The sequence below is a fragment of the Parasteatoda tepidariorum genome, chromosome 4 (genome assembly GCF_043381705.1).
Source record: "Parasteatoda tepidariorum isolate YZ-2023 chromosome 4, CAS_Ptep_4.0, whole genome shotgun sequence".
In the NCBI taxonomy this organism is placed as follows: domain Eukaryota; kingdom Metazoa; phylum Arthropoda; class Arachnida; order Araneae; family Theridiidae; genus Parasteatoda; species Parasteatoda tepidariorum.
In genome coordinates, this window is record NC_092207.1 from 51992493 (window position 1) to 52011295 (window position 18803).

The 18803-nt window shown below is 27.6% G+C and overlaps 2 protein-coding genes across 14 annotated transcripts in view; one reads left to right on the forward strand and one right to left on the reverse strand.

Moving 5' to 3' along the window:
- LOC107455976 (mitochondrial transcription factor B1) overlaps positions 1-2306 on the forward strand; it is a 76403-nt gene extending 74097 nt beyond the window's left edge. For all 4 annotated transcript variants that reach the window (XM_071179788.1, XM_071179787.1, XM_071179786.1 and 1 more), the window contains 2 exons: positions 134-287; positions 2050-2306. In XM_071179788.1, coding sequence (XP_071035889.1) covers positions 134-287; positions 2050-2287 — 392 coding nt within the window. In that variant the 3' untranslated portion in view covers positions 2288-2306. The remainder of the gene's footprint in view (positions 1-133; positions 288-2049) is intronic.
- Positions 1-18772, reverse strand: part of LOC107455971 (uncharacterized protein C8orf76) — a 19528-nt gene extending 756 nt beyond the window's left edge. Inside the window, exons 1-8 of one of the 10 annotated variants that reach the window (XM_043042997.2) lie at positions 18470-18772; positions 13784-14026; positions 13180-13264; positions 11545-11902; positions 6934-7000; positions 5345-5404; positions 4372-4462; positions 2504-2705 (exon numbers count right to left, since the gene is read on the reverse strand). In XM_043042997.2, the coding sequence (XP_042898931.1) occupies positions 2692-2705; positions 4372-4462; positions 5345-5404; positions 6934-7000; positions 11545-11902; positions 13180-13264; positions 13784-14026; positions 18470-18571 (1020 nt within the window). In that variant the 5' untranslated portion in view covers positions 18572-18772 and the 3' untranslated portion in view covers positions 2504-2691. Of the gene's footprint in view, positions 1-2503; positions 2706-4371; positions 4463-5344; positions 5405-6933; positions 7001-8194; positions 8255-8984; positions 9052-11544; positions 11903-13179; positions 13265-13783; positions 14027-14184; positions 14428-18069; positions 18318-18388 lie in introns of those variants that run through there. The other 9 variants (XM_043042998.2, XM_043042999.2, XM_071179791.1 and 6 more) reach the window with 9 other exon arrangements.
- Positions 18773-18803: the final 31 nt, after the last annotated feature.

The following is an 18803-nucleotide window of genomic DNA, read 5'->3' on the forward strand; positions in this document are numbered from 1 at the left end:
CCTAAATTGTATTATATTATGTATATATTAGGGTAAAAAAATGCTATAAAATGAACATTCCATTCGGTTATACCCATAGGGTGATCTTTATATGAATAAAATAAAACAGCTAATGGTGTGCTTATTTTTGTAGGTCGAGCTTTTTTTCCGAAACCTGAAGTGGATGTTTCAGTTGTAAGGTTTACACCACGCATTCGTCCTCTAATCAGTCAGCCATTTGAGATTGTTAATAAAGTTATTTCAACAATCTTTCAGCATCGACAAAAGTTCAGCCTGTATGGAATCAAGTAAGTGCTTATTTATTGGTTATTATATTAATAATTAAAGCCTGGACTACCAATTTTTTCAAGCTCAACACATATTATTTCAAACTAAACTGTTTTTTTTTTTCTTCAAATAAATTCTATGTATATAAAGAACGGAAGAAATTATAAATAAACAAAAGTATGAAATACTTCACATCAAAATAAAGCTTCCATTATAATTTACCTTGGACCACAACAGCGTAGTGGTTAAGGCACTGAACACTATCTTGTCTAGGAAGTAAAGGTGCCCTTTGTCTAATGCACTGTTGGCCTGGAAATTATAGAGCCTTAACCTACATGACCCATTTGACTAACTGGTTGTTAGTTTTTTTTTGTTATTGGTATATCTACTGTAAAAGTAACTGAACTGGAATAAACTTGCTTTCTTATGACTTAAAACATTTTTGCAAAAAATATGTATTTTATTGTTTCATAATGCTGTAACTAATACATTTTCTTAATAGTCAAATAATAATTAAATGAGAGATAAAATGTGTAAACAACAGTTTTGTTGTGCAGTAACCTTAACCCAACTCACTGAAAGGAAGTCGTAGGGTGAAATCTGAATTTATCAAAAATTACTTAATTTTCCTTATTTTTATTCTGTTATGTATATATATCTCTTCAATTCGAAAAACAATTCTAAACATATTTATTTTTTTACCTTTTCTTTCTTAAAAAATCAAATATATAGGATATTATAGATTTAAGACTAATTCATCAAACTGCTTTAAACAAAATTTCTTAAGAGTTATTGTTTTTATTTTATCTTAATAAACTCATTTTCCTTGAAACAGCTATAAAGAGATAAAATATTAATTTTTTTACTAACTAAGCACATTAGCTTTCAATCTATTAGCATTATAAGTACATTAAATTAAAACATTTTCAATAAAAAAAGTTATATTATGAGTTAGTAATATATTCATCGAAGTTTCAGAACCACATCCTATTCCGCCTCACTAAAATGTCGAATCGGCCCCACTACATCCCTCATAATCAAATCAATATTTTATGTTATAAAAATGATCAAAACTCTAATTAGTAATTATAAGTTTGTTATTCTATGCAAATTTGTACGTGTGTGGATAGTCTTAGTAGGTATGTTACTAGGAAGCATTGCAGAAATTTTAAAAGTTAGAAGTATTGGGTGAGTGAAGTAAAAACATCTTAATACATTCACTTACAACAGAGCAGTGAGGTGATCTCCCTAGACAGTATATTTGAAATTGTTTTTTTTTTATAGATTAATGAGAAAGTCTATGAAACTGTCAAGCTACTTCAGATTTATTTAAATTTTTGTTGACACATTATGGTATTTTAATTATTGACAATTTCGATAGTCACTAGCCTGGTGTTATCATTTTTAAACAGAAATATCTTAAATTCCATCAATGGTAATGTTATAATTCTATGAAAAAAAATTAATCAAGCAATTGACTTTTTAGAGTACTTAGTTCTAGTCAACTTCTATCTTGTTTTTTTTTTTCTAAATGTAAGTGCTTACCCACAGGTTTAAAAAAGAAAGAAAAAAAAGGGGGGGGGCTTTTGTGACAAGATATTGACAAGTCACATTTCCATACCCGTTTAACTGTTGTTTAGTAGTGCATATCCAATTAAGAATTTCATTGAATAGCAATATGTTCATGAAAATTTATTTGTGCATTTAACCCAAACCACTCTAATTTTGACTTATTTTATTGTCCTAACATATTCATATTCCAATGAGTTATTTAATTTTTAGAAATCTCTTTCCAAAAGAAAATCCCGAACTGGTAGAAGAAATAGTGCAAAGAACAAAAATAAACCCCGAAAAGAAATCTTTTGAGTTGGAAATGGAAGACTATAAAGCTTTATGTGACGTCTACAGTGAAATGTGTAACAGACATAACAATCTTTTTAATTATATGTATCAAATACACCAAAAAGATGAATATCCTCTAGATGCAGATTGTACAGATGAATTGCCTACCAATAAATAGTTTTTATATTTTTGCTTTACATTATAGACATACTTTTTTTAGATTCAAAAAATCTAAAAAAATATCACTTTATTATAAATTTTTTATTAAAATAAGCTGACCATTAAAAGTAAATTTTAATTATATTAATTTATATAAAAAGTATTAGGATATTTCTGTCATTATTTGAAATCAATTCAAACATGTGTCTGTTTCTTGAAATGATATAAATCTTAATTGTATAAAAAAGTAGTTTATTTTAAAGTATGATTCATTACTTTTTAATATATATACAAACAAATATGAATTGAAACTAGATACTCAACAAGTATCATAAAAAAAAAATTTATTTACAAAAGTGAAGTCAACACGAGATCATTATGGACCACATCTCACATACAAGTATAGGAACGTGATAAGATCATTTATTCTAAAGTACCTAAAATAAGAAAATATTTAAAATGAAAGTTACCTTTTTTTAAAAATAATAATAGGAATGATCATATTTTGAACAAAACAAAATGTATGCCTTACAAAAAATTTTCAGTTATTTTTTGGAAAAATAATTTGAGTAAAATATTAGTTATAGAAAAAATTCTTGATATCAGAATGAACTTATACTGAGACAAAAATGGGCACACATCTTAAGTTAAACAATGCATTGTAAAAGTATTTTTTTATTAATTATTTTAAATGAATTAGTAGCCACAGAAAAATATCTTAGTAACTTATCCAATCAAGATTCATTTTAAAAGGTTTGACAGATAAGCAAAATAATTGGGCCTGCATTAAAAATTTTACATTATAAATACTAAGGGAAGAAACTAAATTTTACGGTAGTACAGTTTAGTTTTTTCTGCCGACATAAAAAAAAACTGTTTGCAATATTTTATAAATAATTTAATTAAATGTAATTCTTGAAATTGGCTATATTTTTTAAGTAAAGCCTGGAAATCGTATAGTACAGTAAAATTGAAAACTTAAATAGCATTTGAGTAATTCCTAATTCATATTATTATGTAATAGAATATTCAGTTTTCAGATTCTTATAATGAAATTGATACACATAAAATGTCTGAGAACTAAGCAATTTTTATAGTTATTTTCTTTTCATTAAATAGCAGAGATTAAATTTTTTTGTTGTTAATCATTGCTTTTAATAATTTTAAAAACTTGTTTAAGTATACACTATAAGTAACAAATTTGATAAATTTTGTAAAGAGGTACTTAAGAAAAAAATTCTGTCATTTATAGAGTGAAAAATACTTAATAAAGGAATAATATAAATTCTGCAACATTGATATACTTAAAAATTATCAAAGAACGCCATTAATTTAACAATATATATTTGCAGATCCTTTTAAACAAGTTGCTTTTGGGGAGAAAAACAATGTTTAAATTAATTAAAAACACTTATATCTTTTTTTTTTAATATAAAATTTTATCTCCATTGAAAGTTACTTCAAAAATTTAAAATTGCATAATATCTGACTTTTCAACTTATATCAGATTCATGATGCTACACAGAAAAAAATTTGGTGAGGCATAAAAAGCTTAGATAATGAAATGGAGTAAAATTTTAAATTAATTACGTAACTTTACTTATTTCAATAAATTAAAAAATATCTACCGTGTCATTTGCTGCTAAAAAAGTTAAAATTTTATACTTTTAAAACTTTTTGGATAGTTTCTATCATATTGAAAAATGTATGAAAAAAAATTAAAAGTGTTGTAACTACAATCATATGATTAAGTATCTATTTATTACTGCTATCAACAGTATAATATTTTGGTGATACAAAAACTGAAATAACAGGAACACGAAGAAAGTATCTGATCAGTTTAGTTTAAAAAAATTCCTGCATGCATAAAATTCCAAATAAAATAAATATAAGAATTTACACAAAACTTGACAGGAGTCCAGATACACCAATTTTTTGTGTGTTCTGGACTCCTATCAAGTTTGTATAAATTTTTAAAAGTTACATTCAATATATTTAAACTTTTAAATGGTTTTTTTTTTAAAAATATTAAACTGTTTATTTAAATAGTTTTGAGTGGAAAACTTTGAATGAAAAACTCAGCAATTGTGTATAAGTACTCACCAGTGCCATTTTGTTTAACTGCAAAAGTATTCTGAGAATCTAAAGTACTGTCACAAACTTCAGTTAATGCAAAGAAATCTGTACCTAACATCTAAAAAAAAAATTTAAATCATAAAATGACCAGCTGAAAAAACTACTGAAACAGGTCACTTAATTACATCACATGCATAATGTTACATTTCTGTTTGAGAATTTTGATTTTTTTCAGAGTACCCCACTTTTTACTCAAAATAAAAATTCAAGGACAAAATAAATGAAACTATAAAATATTTAAGTTCATAATTAAAGAACATAGCTCAGAAATATTACTTCCATAAATATCCATATCCACTATTTTCTTTTCTTATTTAAGATTTTGAGAACTTAAAAAACAGCTTGAAAAAAAATTTATCTGAATATGTATACATATATATATAAGAGCTACCATATGATGCACATATTCTTTTTTAAATTTATTTTTTTACTACCAAATCCTATGATTTTATTTATTTTTAACTCCATTTTTATTGCCGAAAAGGTGTCTACTTGTCCTGCGAATATTTGATTTCAAAACACTGAAAACAATAAGCACATGAAGTATGGATGCCTTAAAAAAATCTATGATGAGAAAATTTATTCTTTCATTTCAATTTAATTAACAACTTAAAATGATTTTCAACTAAAAAGGACTGTAAAAAATCTAAGATAAAAAATAGGTCTAACAACAAAACAGTTGAAAGATATAGATTATACTAGTAATTAATTTTACAAGACAGAAGATGAATTCATTAACTCATATTTTTCTTGTATTTCCATTAAAAGAGAATAACTAAAGATTCAATTAGTCTGTGAAAGCTATCGTTTTTTTACTAAAGTGGTACAAATTGTCAGATGAAATGCATAATAAACTTTGAAATAAATACTTTTGTTCAATAGCTAAGTCTGGAACACTACTACTAAACTATTATTGTGAAAAAAGTGAAAGTTAACTTACTTTTGACGCAATATCAATAAATGATTGGTCAACCTCCATGTATCTTAAGCAATTATCAATCTAAAATAAAAGTATAAATAAAAACATTAAAAGACAAGAATAAACAAAATTTATTTATATACACTGAATATTTCAATAATCCTGCAACTTAGGCACATTTGTTAAAAAAAAGTGTCTGTGCAGCAGTCTTTCTATTTATGAGTGGATGAATTCAGTTATGGGGGACTAATTTCAGGAAAAATCTCTAACATATTTAACCCTGCATACATTACAGGTTATTAAAAGACTTATCAATATCAATGTAGCAATAGATATTGAGTGAAAAACTATTAACCAGGTTATAGGAAAAACATTTTGCATGCTCTTTTGTTAAAAAAAAAATAATTTATTCATCATCAACATGTTACAATAGTTTGGGATTTTTACAATAGTTAAAAGTTCTTTCACATTCTACCTTAGACGTTCGAAGAGAATGAATCTATACATCTATAAAGTGTAGAGACCTCTTCTAATTAAAATGCAATAGTGAGCCTTGTTCATCATTACATTGTTGTCAACGTCATTAGAAAAAACTTTTGAGACAAACTGTCTTTGCTTTGATCAAATTGAGTAATTAAAAATTATAAATCTAAGGTCCTCGGTTAATATCTACCTATATATAATATAATTAATTTCTGTGGGTTATGCTGCTTCAAAACATAAATTTTTAAATGTCAATATAAAAAAAAAAATCAACTGACAATATGTTTTTACTTTTCAAAATAAAACCATTTCAGTGTATGCTTACTTGCAATAAACATCACATTTAAAATTGTTAGCGACAACTATTAATTCAATATATACAGTGTGCAAAATACATGGAATTATCTTTGGATAAACAAATGTTATAATTGTGCTCAAAAATGTTTTAATTTTCTTACAAGTTCTCGAGATAAAGTGAAATAAGCAAAAAGTAAAATTAACATTAAGGGATCCAAGCTTTGGAGCGCTCTCCTTGCCTAAGTATTGGAACCATATTTCCCAGATTGCAGCGACCCCCTATATTTTGGGGGTCAAAATCCAAATCCATTAAAAAAAAAAGAAGAAAAAAAAGGTATGTTTATTCAGAGAAAGAACACTTTTGTGTTTTTGTGTCTCATTTCATAACTTAATAAAATATTGTTTGCACTTGTTAATTACAATATTTGAAGTCACTCCCTTGAGCCATTTAGATTTAGCCCAACAATGTGAAGATCAGATCAAAAGTTAATCAGGGTGGTTCGTTTCTCTTTGGCGCACTGTACGCCTAAAAAATTCTATGCCTGCATCTTTTCTTAACTTTCAGACAGCCACGAACTGTAATAGATCTCCTAAAATATTCACCATGCTTCCATGAAATGCAATAAGCTGGTTCACCTTAATTCTATTATGCTAAATTGAAATATAAATTAAGTTCAAGCAATGAAAAAAGCATAAATGTCATATATCAACACAAAATTAATTTAGTGTTTAGAGACTGAAGAAAGCACTTCATTATGGTACTGAAAGGTGGTATGTTGTCACAATTGATAAAAATATTTATACATACATATTTTAAAACTACTACCTACCTTTTCTTTAATTGCCACATCTTTCTCACCACCTAGAAGATTCAGTCCTCCAGAATCTATTAATGTTCTGTAAATATATAAAATTTGAAATGAATAAGAGGCATTCCTGTTAATAATATGCAAATTTATAATTCAGACTTAATTGGCAACAAGAATAATTCACTAGAAACTAAGAAAAACATATAGCAAACTAAAACCAATTTCCTGCCGACGCTTTGTTGTGATTTAAAAAGTATTTTTGGAAGAAAAAAAAACCCATAGCGAATTAGCGATCAAGCTAAATTTGTAACATTTACTGTGATTACCACTTTAGTTTAAGAAAATATTGCAAAAGCTTAATTTCAGATCAAAACATAACTATTTATATTATTAATATACTTTGCTGAACGTCATTATTATCTTTGTTTCGTAGGAAAAAAACTTTAAAAACAGGAAAAAAATTACAAATTTTAATTTTTTTTAAAAGAAAAATACACGAGTAAGCTGTTAATGTAATAAGTAAATGCAAATGATAGTCAGTGTAAGTTGAATAATAGAAAAGCTTAGTAAAATTAATTAGAGACTTTAACCAACAGCACTGCAAAAATTATAACCAAGTTCATTGATCTCAGCTATAAATTATTATCTGTCATTTGCTATCAAAAATGAAAAGGGAAATTGAGCATCAATGAATAGATAGCTAAACTGATAAATTGTCATGATATAATTTAATCAATGAGTCAGAAAACAGGTGACCTTGATAATAAATCTAATGCAGATTACCTGTTTTGAAACTCATCCACTTAATTTAATAAATTTCTCAGTGCTTTAATAAACCATTTTAATTCAATCAGAAATATAAATTAGGGACTGAGTTCTAGCATATGTTTGCTGGAATATACTGAGTCTTTATAAAGGTAAATTTGACAAACTCAAAGACACAACTGGTTATTCTATCCTAATAGGTTTATTTAAACAATCCTGTTAATAAATTCACTTTGAGTATTCTGAAATCATTTTCCAGCTGTTTCTAATACTATGTAATTAATATTATGATACATAGTTGACATTGTTGCATGCATGTAAAACACAATGACAATGTACACAAGAAAATATGTTAGAAAATAAGTTAACTTTGCAACATGCTGGGCATATTTGTCCACCAAGTACATGCCCAAGCATCTCTATAAATATCATATTAATGAAAATATATGAAAGTACCTATTATTAGTATATCAAAAAAAATCATAATAATAATATTAACAANTGAAAGTTAACTTACTTTTGACGCAATATCAATAAATGATTGGTCAACCTCCATGTATCTTAAGCAATTATCAATCTAAAATAAAAGTATAAATAAAAACATTAAAAGACAAGAACAAACAAAAATTTATTTCTATACTTTGAATTTTTTAATAATCCTGCGACTTAGGCACATTTGTTAAAAAAACTTTCTGTGCATAAATTCAGTTATGAGGGACTAATTTTAGGAAAAACCTTTAACATATTTAACCCTGCATACATTACAGGTTAATCAATACAGCAATCGATATTGAGTGAAAAACTATTAACCAGGTTATAGTAAAAACATTTTGCATGTTGTTCTGTTAAAAAAAAATTTATTCATCATAAACACATTACAATAGTTTGGGATTTACACAATAGTTCTAAGTTGTTACACATTCTACCTTAGGCGTTTGAAGAGAATGAATCTATACATCTATAAAATGTAGAGACCTCTTCTAATTATAATGCAAAGGTGAGAAAATTCTACGCCTACATATTTTTTCTTAACTTTCAGACAGCCACGAACTGTAATAGATTTCCTAAAATATTCACCATACTTCCATGACATGCAATAAGCCTCTTCAACTTAATTCTATTATGCTAAATTGGTTTAATAAATAAAGTTTAAACAATGAGGAAAGCACAAATGTCATATATCAAGACAAAAAATTTATTTAGTGTTTAGAGACTGAAGAAAGCGTTTCATTATAGTACTGAAAGGTTGTATGTTGTCACAATTGTTAAAAATATTTATACATACATATTTTAAAACTACTACTAACCTTTTCTTTAATTGTCACATCTTTCTCACCACCTAGAAGATTCAGTCCCCCAGAATCTATTAATGTTCTGTAAATATATAAAATTTGAAATGAATAAGAGGTATTTATTTCATAATTCAGACTTAATTGGCAACAAGAATAATTCACTGGAAACTAAGAAAAACACATAGCAAACTAAAACGTATTCCCTGCTGAAGCTTTGTTGTGATGTAAAAAGTACTTTTCGTAAGAAAAGAAGAAAAAAAAAACCATAGTGATCAAGCTAAATTTGTAATATTTAATGTGATTACCACTTTAGTTTAAGAAAATATTGCAAAAGCTTAATTTCAGATCAAAACATAACTATTTATATTATTAATATACTTTGCTGAACATCATTATTATATCTCTGTTTCGCAGTGAAAAACTTTAAAAACAGGAAGAAAATTACAAATGTAATTTTTTTTTTTTTTAAAGAAAAATACACAAGTAAGCTGTTAATGTAATAAGTAAATACAAGTGATAGTCAGTGTAAGTTGAATAAGTAAAAAAAGTTGAATAAGTAAGTTATGAATAGAAAAGCTTAGTAAAATTAATTAGAGACTTTAACCAACAGCACTGCAAAAATTGTAACCAAGTTCATTGATCTCAGCTATAAATTATTATCTGTCATCTGCTATCAAAAATGAAAAGGGAAATTGAGCATCAATGAATAGATAGCTAAACTGATAAATTGTCATGATATAATTTAATCAATGAGTCAGAAAATAGGTAACCTTGATAATAAATCTAATGCAGATTACCTGTTTTGAAACTCATCCACTTAATTTAATAAATTTCTCAGTGCTTTAATAAACCATTTTAATTCAATCAGAAATATAAATTAGGGACTGAGTTCTAGCATATGTTTGCTGGAATAAAGGTAAATTTTGCAAACTCAAAGAGACAACTGGTTATTCTATCCTAATAGGTATATTTAAACATTTCTGTTAATAAATTTACTTTGAGTATTCTGAAATCATTTTACAGCTGTTTCTAATACTATATAATTAATATTATGATACATAGTTGACATTGTTGCATGCATATTAAACACAATGACAATGTACACAAGAAAGCACAAATATGCCCAGAATGTTGCAAAGATAATTTTAAACACATTACAAAATAAGTTAAAAATTATCTTTGCAACATGCTGGGCATATTTGTTCACAAAGTACATGCCCAAACATACCTATTAATATCACATTAGGATGTTGTATATAGGATCTTTGATCACAGTTAAAATTATTTCTGTCCATGACATGACACTAACCAATATCATTAACCAACCATTAATGAAAATATATGAAAGTACCTATCATTACTATATCCAAAGAAAAAAAATCATAATAATAATATTAACAAAAATATGTCTACAATACTATTATTTTGAATATAAAATTGAAGTAAAAAATATTAACTAAGATGTATTTCAAGGGGGGTGTTCATAATTTTCTGAAACTACTCAAAGAAATACGAGTATGTAATAAAGCACTATTATTTCCCTTAATTTAGACAGCTAGACAATTTTGACTTTTTATTTAGACAACATTGTTTAGTTAAATTTTGTTTTAATTTTTCAAGTTTAAGAACATAATGTAATATCCTCTCGCATGTAATATCTTCTGAAAAAAGTCCAATGTCATATGGGTGGGAAGTAACACTTTGAGGGCCACTTTCACATTTATCAGATCAAATATATATATATATTTGCACAGAAATATCCTCTATGCTGCTATCTCAAAGTTTCGAGCTGGAATGAATAACTTCAACGAGCACAGTATCTCCAATGGTATTGTTGCTGATTTCTTCACTAGTCGAAATAGTGGTGACGACGGGCTCGGCGGTTGAATGAACTTTTTGTTAAGACAAAACAAAACAGATTTAGCGACGAACTCCGGAAGACAAACGGTAGAGATAACACTTAGTCTGACTAACTAACTCCACTGTACTCCGTTCCCGCTTTTATATAATTTTTCACCGCATCTCCAAAATTCTCGAATTGTCTCAAGGACGACAGAACGTCTAGGATTCCAGAATCATCGCGTAAAGACCTCGCGAATGGCAGCCAGTCCCGAAAACTGCCGCGACTGGCAGGACAGTAAGGAACCAGTCCGTCACAGTATCACGTGAATTTGGTTTCAAAAGTACAACCCTATTATAGTAAATGTTTCTTCAGTATTCTGAGAAATACCGTGAGAAAAAAAAAGTAGGCATAACGCAAATAAAAATATATAGTCTTAAAAAATAATAGCCCGCATAATTTCTACTAAAATGTTTATTTTTGCCATTTTGTCTGAGCTCAGTGGGGTAGTTTAAACCCCTCCCTTGCATACGCCACTGATGTGCACTCCCTTATTTTTTAAAAATGTTATAAGTAATTTTCTTATGCACACTAATTAAAGTATTTTGTTTAATCAAAAATAATCATGACTCGGGGAATTAAAGAGAATGAAGCATTTCTGATCGAATATATAAAGGCTGACTCAGCCTGGGTAATATAATTTTCAAGTCCTGAAATAAAGAATAATTTACTTACTTAGTACGTATAAGGCACGATGATACAATTTGTATCCCTAATGAACAAAAATCACATTTAACTGTGTCATCTTCTAAAATAGCAGGACTTGAGTTTTCATCAAGCTGTTTATTTGGAGAAGAATTGGCACTTTCTGAAGTCGAGACTAATTTAGGTAGGTGTGTGGAAGGCAGCTTGTATTGTTTCGAATTGAAGGCACAACACATTTCAGACTCACTCTCTTCATCTTCTGCCCTTGTTAATGAAAACCCAGGCAAGTTTATTTTAAAAAGTCCAGCATAACAGAGACCAAGCCTCAGCCAATACTCAGGACACACCTTGTGTGCATGCATACAAGAATGTAGAGCCTCAAGTTCTTCTGCAATTAAAAGAATTATTTAAAACCCTTACATGAATAATAAGCAATATAAACACACAGAAATGAAATAATATACTAATAAAAAACAAACTATATATTGTCACTTAGAATATTTAATACAAATAAAGCTAAAAAAAAAAGGGACATGTCACAAGCTCAATTTTGTGCTTTATTCAAACATTAAGCTTATTTTAAATTTCTCTAATATTATGAAAATTATAATTTTTAATTGTTAATCTATCAACTTTTAAAAATTGCTTTCAAAATTTAAATCTTTGAAGCTTTGGTGACAAATTATTATTAAAAATTTCTACCTTATTTGGTTATTATACTACAATTTTTGTAATATAAATAATTTAGCAATGGTACGAATTTAGAGTTTCGAAGCAAATCACCAATAGGAAGATTAATATACTAAGTATTTTTCTTTCCATCTATAGCTCTACAGTCTGTTGCAGGTCCAGGCTGAATCCAAAAGTTTAGAATTATACTTCTTGTTATGCTAATTTATCCACTAGTTCTGTTCTATGTAAAAAAAAATTGTAATCCAAGATAGAAAAATTTTACATAAATATCCTAAGGACTGGATTTTTGTTCTTTTTAACTCAGCTGTGTTCAAATTGATTAAAAGAAAGGAATTTTCAGAGGGGGCAGAGCTTTAACAATATTTTTAGTTATGGAGAAAGCACACAAATGATATGCGTTAAAAATGTGGGTAATTTTCTTTTTTAATTGGAATTTAAAACAGAAGTAGTTTTTTTTTTCCTTTCTCAAAATTTAGAATAATTGGCATCTGGTTTGAAAAAGATAGGAAAAAAAAGAAGGTCTGGGCGATAAATGACCGTCCACGCTTCAAGACTGTCCGCATTGTGCAGAGGGTACATAATGGTTTATCCATTAAAGATTCACGGGGAATTCAAAATATGCTCATAATGAGATGCAGTGTTTTATAGGAGTGTCTGTAAAGTGAGGTTTCACAGTACAACTATACAATTTTATAATTACTGACTTATTTAAGAAGCTTCTTAGAGGTGAATATGAAACTATTTCAAGGGAAAAAATGCTTATTATGGTTATGAAACAGAATTTGAGATTGAGTTGTTGCAATAAGTTTTCCATGATTGATTTTTAAAAACGACTGAACATTGAAATGAGCAACATATGACATCCATAACACATTCCTTTTTTATTCTGATCGATTCTGAGATCCATGAGTATATATATACATGACAACAATCAATGAATGATATCACATCAATCTAACTTCAAATATTTACCTTTGTATTTACCCAATTTATGACACACTGAAGCAAGTAAATTCATTGAAATAACTTTTTGATCTTCATTTATAGAAGATTCATCCTGCAATCAATAAAAAATGAATTATATTTAAAAACAAGAAAATGAGTTTTACTATATAATCAACACATTTTAATAGATATTTAGTAAATAGCGTAACCATAACAGTTGCTAAGCTAGAAAAAAAATTTGAATTTGATCATGAATTTAGTAGAAAACAAAATTGTAATAAAAAAATACAGTAATAGGATTTCAGTATGAACTATGGTTTATTTATTATTCAAATTATTTTGGTGAGGTTAAATAGATTGCCATAAATTATTAATTCTCTATTGAACTTGATGAACTATAGGGTCTTCCCGAAGCTGCACCACAGACAACTTAAACCTATGTATTACAAAAAATAAAGTGAATTATATTTAATTTAGCTTTTTAAGAAAAATGAGATTTGTAGATCTTTAAAAAAAATACCAATTACATTAGTTTTCAACTCTACTGCAATGCAAATTTTTTTTTTTTAAATTTTAACAGCTAATAAGTAAATTCTTTAAAAAAAAAATGGCAGCAAGAAATTATTTGTACCAGTTTTAAGCTCCATTCTAAAGCTTTTTCAGGATCACCCAGCTTCAAAAATGATCTAGCTAGATTTTCTAAAAACTCTCTTTTCCAAGTATTGTTACTTGAAGGAACCAATTCTAAACATTTTCCATATGCCTCAGCTGCTTTCGCATAGTTTTTGCTGCGATAATGGAAGCTAGCTCTTTGTTTCAGGGTCACCAGGACCTCCTGAGAACTTTCCTCTCCTAGTACAGACTCCATGAACCACTAAAGCGAAAACAATATATTAATAATTTTGCAATAGAAATATTAACTTTCATAAAACAAAACAGTCAGAAACAATATTTTAATTCACAATTTAACTAATCTAAATTAATCATTGTAAAACAGTGCATAATTATTAAAATATAAAATAAAAACAATACCCTCATAGATCAGAACAATTTAAACAAAAATAAGTAGACTGACACAATTATTTAATGTAACAACAAATTAGATAAGACGAGAGTTCTTTTTCTTAATTAAAATGATAAAAGAGTTGAGTGGAAATGATTGAAATGCACTACTATAAATCTTTCACAAGACTTAGAGATAAATTTAGCGAAGGGATATTTCCTTCCTGATTATTTTTTTAGCACATCCAAGATAACAAACAATGTCTTGAACTTTCTCTAGATAAAATTAATTTTATTAATAGAAAATTGGGTTACTCAACTCCTTCAAAGTTAAGATATTTCCTTCCCAAAAGAGTATTATTATTTATCAATGTTGTGCTGTAACACTTTTTTTGGTAATGAAAAATATAAAAAAAAGTGTCATATTAAAATCTATTAAAAAAAAATAAAAATAGATAATTCAGTTATATTTTTAAGAAAAAATAATAAAAATCAAATATTTCACACACTCAGTGGCATCTTTAGAACATTTGTTTGAAAGGGATTTTAAATTTGATAGATTTAATATCCATAAATTCAAACAGCAAACTATTTTTAAACATGATTTTTAAGAACATCAATAAAATATTGAGTAGAAGAGAGGGGACAAGCATGGGAAATATTTATAAATTTGCTAAAAAAAAAGTCTATTAAACATCATTTGGAATTTATCTAGCATTTATTTATTTTTTTAAATTAATATTTGAATGTTTATCTCAATTTTGGACTTTATTGATACACAATTCACCTAACATTATTTATAGAAATTATATTTATGGAAATTTTTTTAATCAGCTTCACCTTTTTCTAAATGAACTCTTCCTATAATAGAATAATTGGACATTTTTTTACCTTCATCTAGCAGTTATTAATAAATGATTTACTGCAGCTATTCGACACATCAAAATTGATATAATAATTGCAACGAAGATTGGGATATTGTTTTTAATGCTGCAAGAGAGAACATTTGTGTGGATAATTTTAGGTAATGGTTTCAACTCCCAAATCACTCTTTACTGAGCAACTGCTTATTTGGAAATTTGTGATATATTCTGATTAATTTAGTTTTGGAGTTAATTCTGGCATCATGTTAGATGAAACTGCATTTTCCTCCTGATAGCAAAACCAATTTTCCTATTATTAGATACAATATATGTATACCAGCAACTTTAGAGAAATAAAATAACGAAGATTTTACTAACGACATTTTTTAGGCTACAGTGTTTTCATCGCAGAAAAAAAAATGGGTGAGAATTTCTCACTCTTCCTCAAAAACAGAGTGAGATTTCAAAAAGTTAAGTAAGATTTAAAAAAAAAAAAAAAAAAAAAAAAAAAAAAAAAAAAAAAAAACCACACACACCAAGAAACTTGGAAAAAATACATTCTAATTTTTAAAGCATTGAATATTTTTGCTGCACATCATATGGAAAATGTTCTACATCTACTTTTTCATCAGCTATTCTCATTAGGTTGCTCAAATGCGTATTTGTTTCGTTTTGATCGTTTCTACCCACATTTGTTTCATTTTCATTTGTCCATTTCGGAGTAGAAGCTATTGCCTTTACAAGGTATTTGTCCATCTTACATTAATGCTCAAAAAATTTGAACGTTTTGCATGAAGAAACCTTACTTACGGTAAACACGTGGTTGCAGAGAAATGCGTTCTATTCTTCTTAAAGGTTCTGAACAATACTGGTAAATAGGGAAGGTAGATAATGGGGCAGATGTTGAAAATAATGAAAGATCCAGGAAGGAAAGTGAAACGGATTTTATTCTAAATGGCGTAATTCGAAACTTTTTCCAAAATGCGAGAAATTCGCGAATTTTGAAATTGGCTTATAGAATGAGCGAATTTCTCGCGGTAATAATTTTTTAATGCGAGAAAAGAAAAAAATACGCGAGATTCTCGCGTTCTCGCTCTATAGTGAAAACACTGGGCTACAAGTAAAGTTTTGATACATCATGCATAATCATGTAACTCAAAATCAGAAATAATATAAGCACTTACATTTAGTAATATAACAAATATGTATATAAAAATCTTAATCTAAAGAAGATATTTTTAAACCATTATTTATAATTACCTAAACTACAAACATGGCAATAGCACTGTTGAGGAATAAGAGAAGTATTTTTTTACCATTAGCTGATATTTTATTGCCGAAATTCCTTTTTTTTTAAAAAAATTTCTTCTGTTCTACAAATACGGAGAAATTTGAATTATATAATTTGAGAATATACGGGTAAACAGTAGATAGTTGTAAAAGACAGGAGTCTTTGTTAAAAAACAGGAGACTTGGTATAAATGCAAATGATAAATAATCTCCTACATTTGTTTATTTGCGAAACTGCCAAGGAGTTAAGAAAATCTGTTAAACTTTTAATGAGATTTTGAACTCCTAAAACAAAAAATAATTTTCCTAGCAAACTAATATGTTCTTCCAGTTTTGAGGTCAAATTCTTCAAACAGACCAAAACACATTGGTGCAGTCAAGGCTCTTCTACTACTATGCCAATTGTTAGCAAATGTGCAATTGGGTGTTGACGGACGAAACAAGAATATACAAGAATTTGTAGTTATATGGTCACCAAAATAATTATAAAATTAAGGTTAAGTGAAAAAAAATTCTTTTTTATTGAATGATATTAATACTTATTTAATATTTCATCAATCATAAAACCAAAAGTTTATATCAAGCATAAACAAACATGACTAACCGCACATTGCCTAATAGAAGTGTGAGCAATAAAATAATAATAAAAAAGTCACACACTTTTACTAAAAAATTTACCTTGTTAAATTAAGTAAGAGTGTCATTACCCGCTATATACTTGCCTTGTATAAGACTGCTGATATTTAAGTTTAAGTGCCACTATCCAATCTACTATGCACTGATGACAATCTAAGGGAAAGTGCAATTGCCTAGTATATATTTACTCAGTCTACCGTGCACTGATGTTTTTTTAAGGTTAAGTTCCACTTTCTAGCTGCTCAGTGAAAAAGTTGGATTTTTAAGCATAGATAGCAGCAGAACTTACAATTAAGCGTTTCAAACAATAGATCTGATATATTTATTGCTTATGTATGACAAAGCATGAGTAGTGATGCTAATCTCCAGTAAGTGATTAGCATCAGTCAGACCAAACATCTAGAATTTAACAGTTTTTGGTTGCTAAGGTGAGAAAAGAAATTTTTATCAGTTTAGTGATAAAATAAGCATCAGTATTTCATATGTTAATAAAGATTACTTATGCTTTGTAGAGATTAAATTTAAAATAATAATTTAATATTGATTAATAATTTTAACCAACAATTCAATAAAAAAATTCTGATTTGAATAGAAATTGCATGGCTTTTTAACACTCCGATATAGAGATAAAATATAACATTGGTAACTCCAGCAGCATATGCAAATTTACGAAGCAACCTCAAAGGAAATTAGTCTATTCCATACTAAACCACATGTTTGCACAACCCTTTCTGCATAACAGGTCATAAAAACTTGAAAATATTAGGTAGCCTGGAATAGTATCATTGCACTGCCACTGATATAAAGAAATATCATTATCTCATCCTGATTTACTTAACATTAAATTCATAGACTAATTAAAAAACTGGATATTTTTAGAATTGATTCACAAAATAGATAATTAGAAAAAAAATGAATAATTCATTAGTTTTAAAATTTTTTCAATAACCATTTTTTTATCGCAATTCATAACAGCTGTATATATGAAAGGATAAACTTGTACCACTGTACATTTGCAGAAATTTTCATGGCACTAAGCATTGACTGCTAATGAAATAAAGACTGCAGTTTAAGGAAACTCTAAAATATAGAAATCTAATGCAATTATTTAAAATAAATTTTTTACAACAAGTTCAGATCCCCTTCAAAGTCTCTTTGAACTTAGAATACTTATCACTATGGGAATGAACAGATAACCTGCATATTTTATTAGACAGCATATTTTCAATAATTACTTAAGTATTAAGTTGTAAAGAGCAATTGTTAAAACATTAACTACAACAATAACTTTGCCACATGCAATTACAATAAATTTTTGTCAGACGTCTTAAATTTGCTTATTAATCAAATAAAATCCCAATGTTATCTTTAACGATCGGAAAATTTACATATGAGGAAGAAGTGCAATAAATTTCTATAACAGCATTTTTTCCTTGTTTACATACCGAGTAATTCAGAAATTTAAGCATTTACGATTCCAAAAAGACAGCCTAAAAGAAGGAGAAAAAATTGTAATAAAATCTTACGTATGGTTTATAAACTTTAGCCACATAACTTTTGGATTTCTCTATTTTACGCTGAATTGGCTCCTCAAAAAAATCGTCTTCAAACTGAGAGCCGATTTCCATGAGAGAGATATGGGAGCATCACTGATTAGAGTAAAGATAAAATCATCCATAAAAAATTTTCATCTGCAAATTCATACGTTAGTTGTGAACCAAGTCAATGACACGTTTTTTCTGATATGCGAAAGACTAAAAAAAATGTTTTCGTTATTTTAAGAACGGGTCGACGCGATCATTAACCGTTATCACTAAAAATATCGGTATCTGTTACTGAAAAATATAACGGGTACTTGGA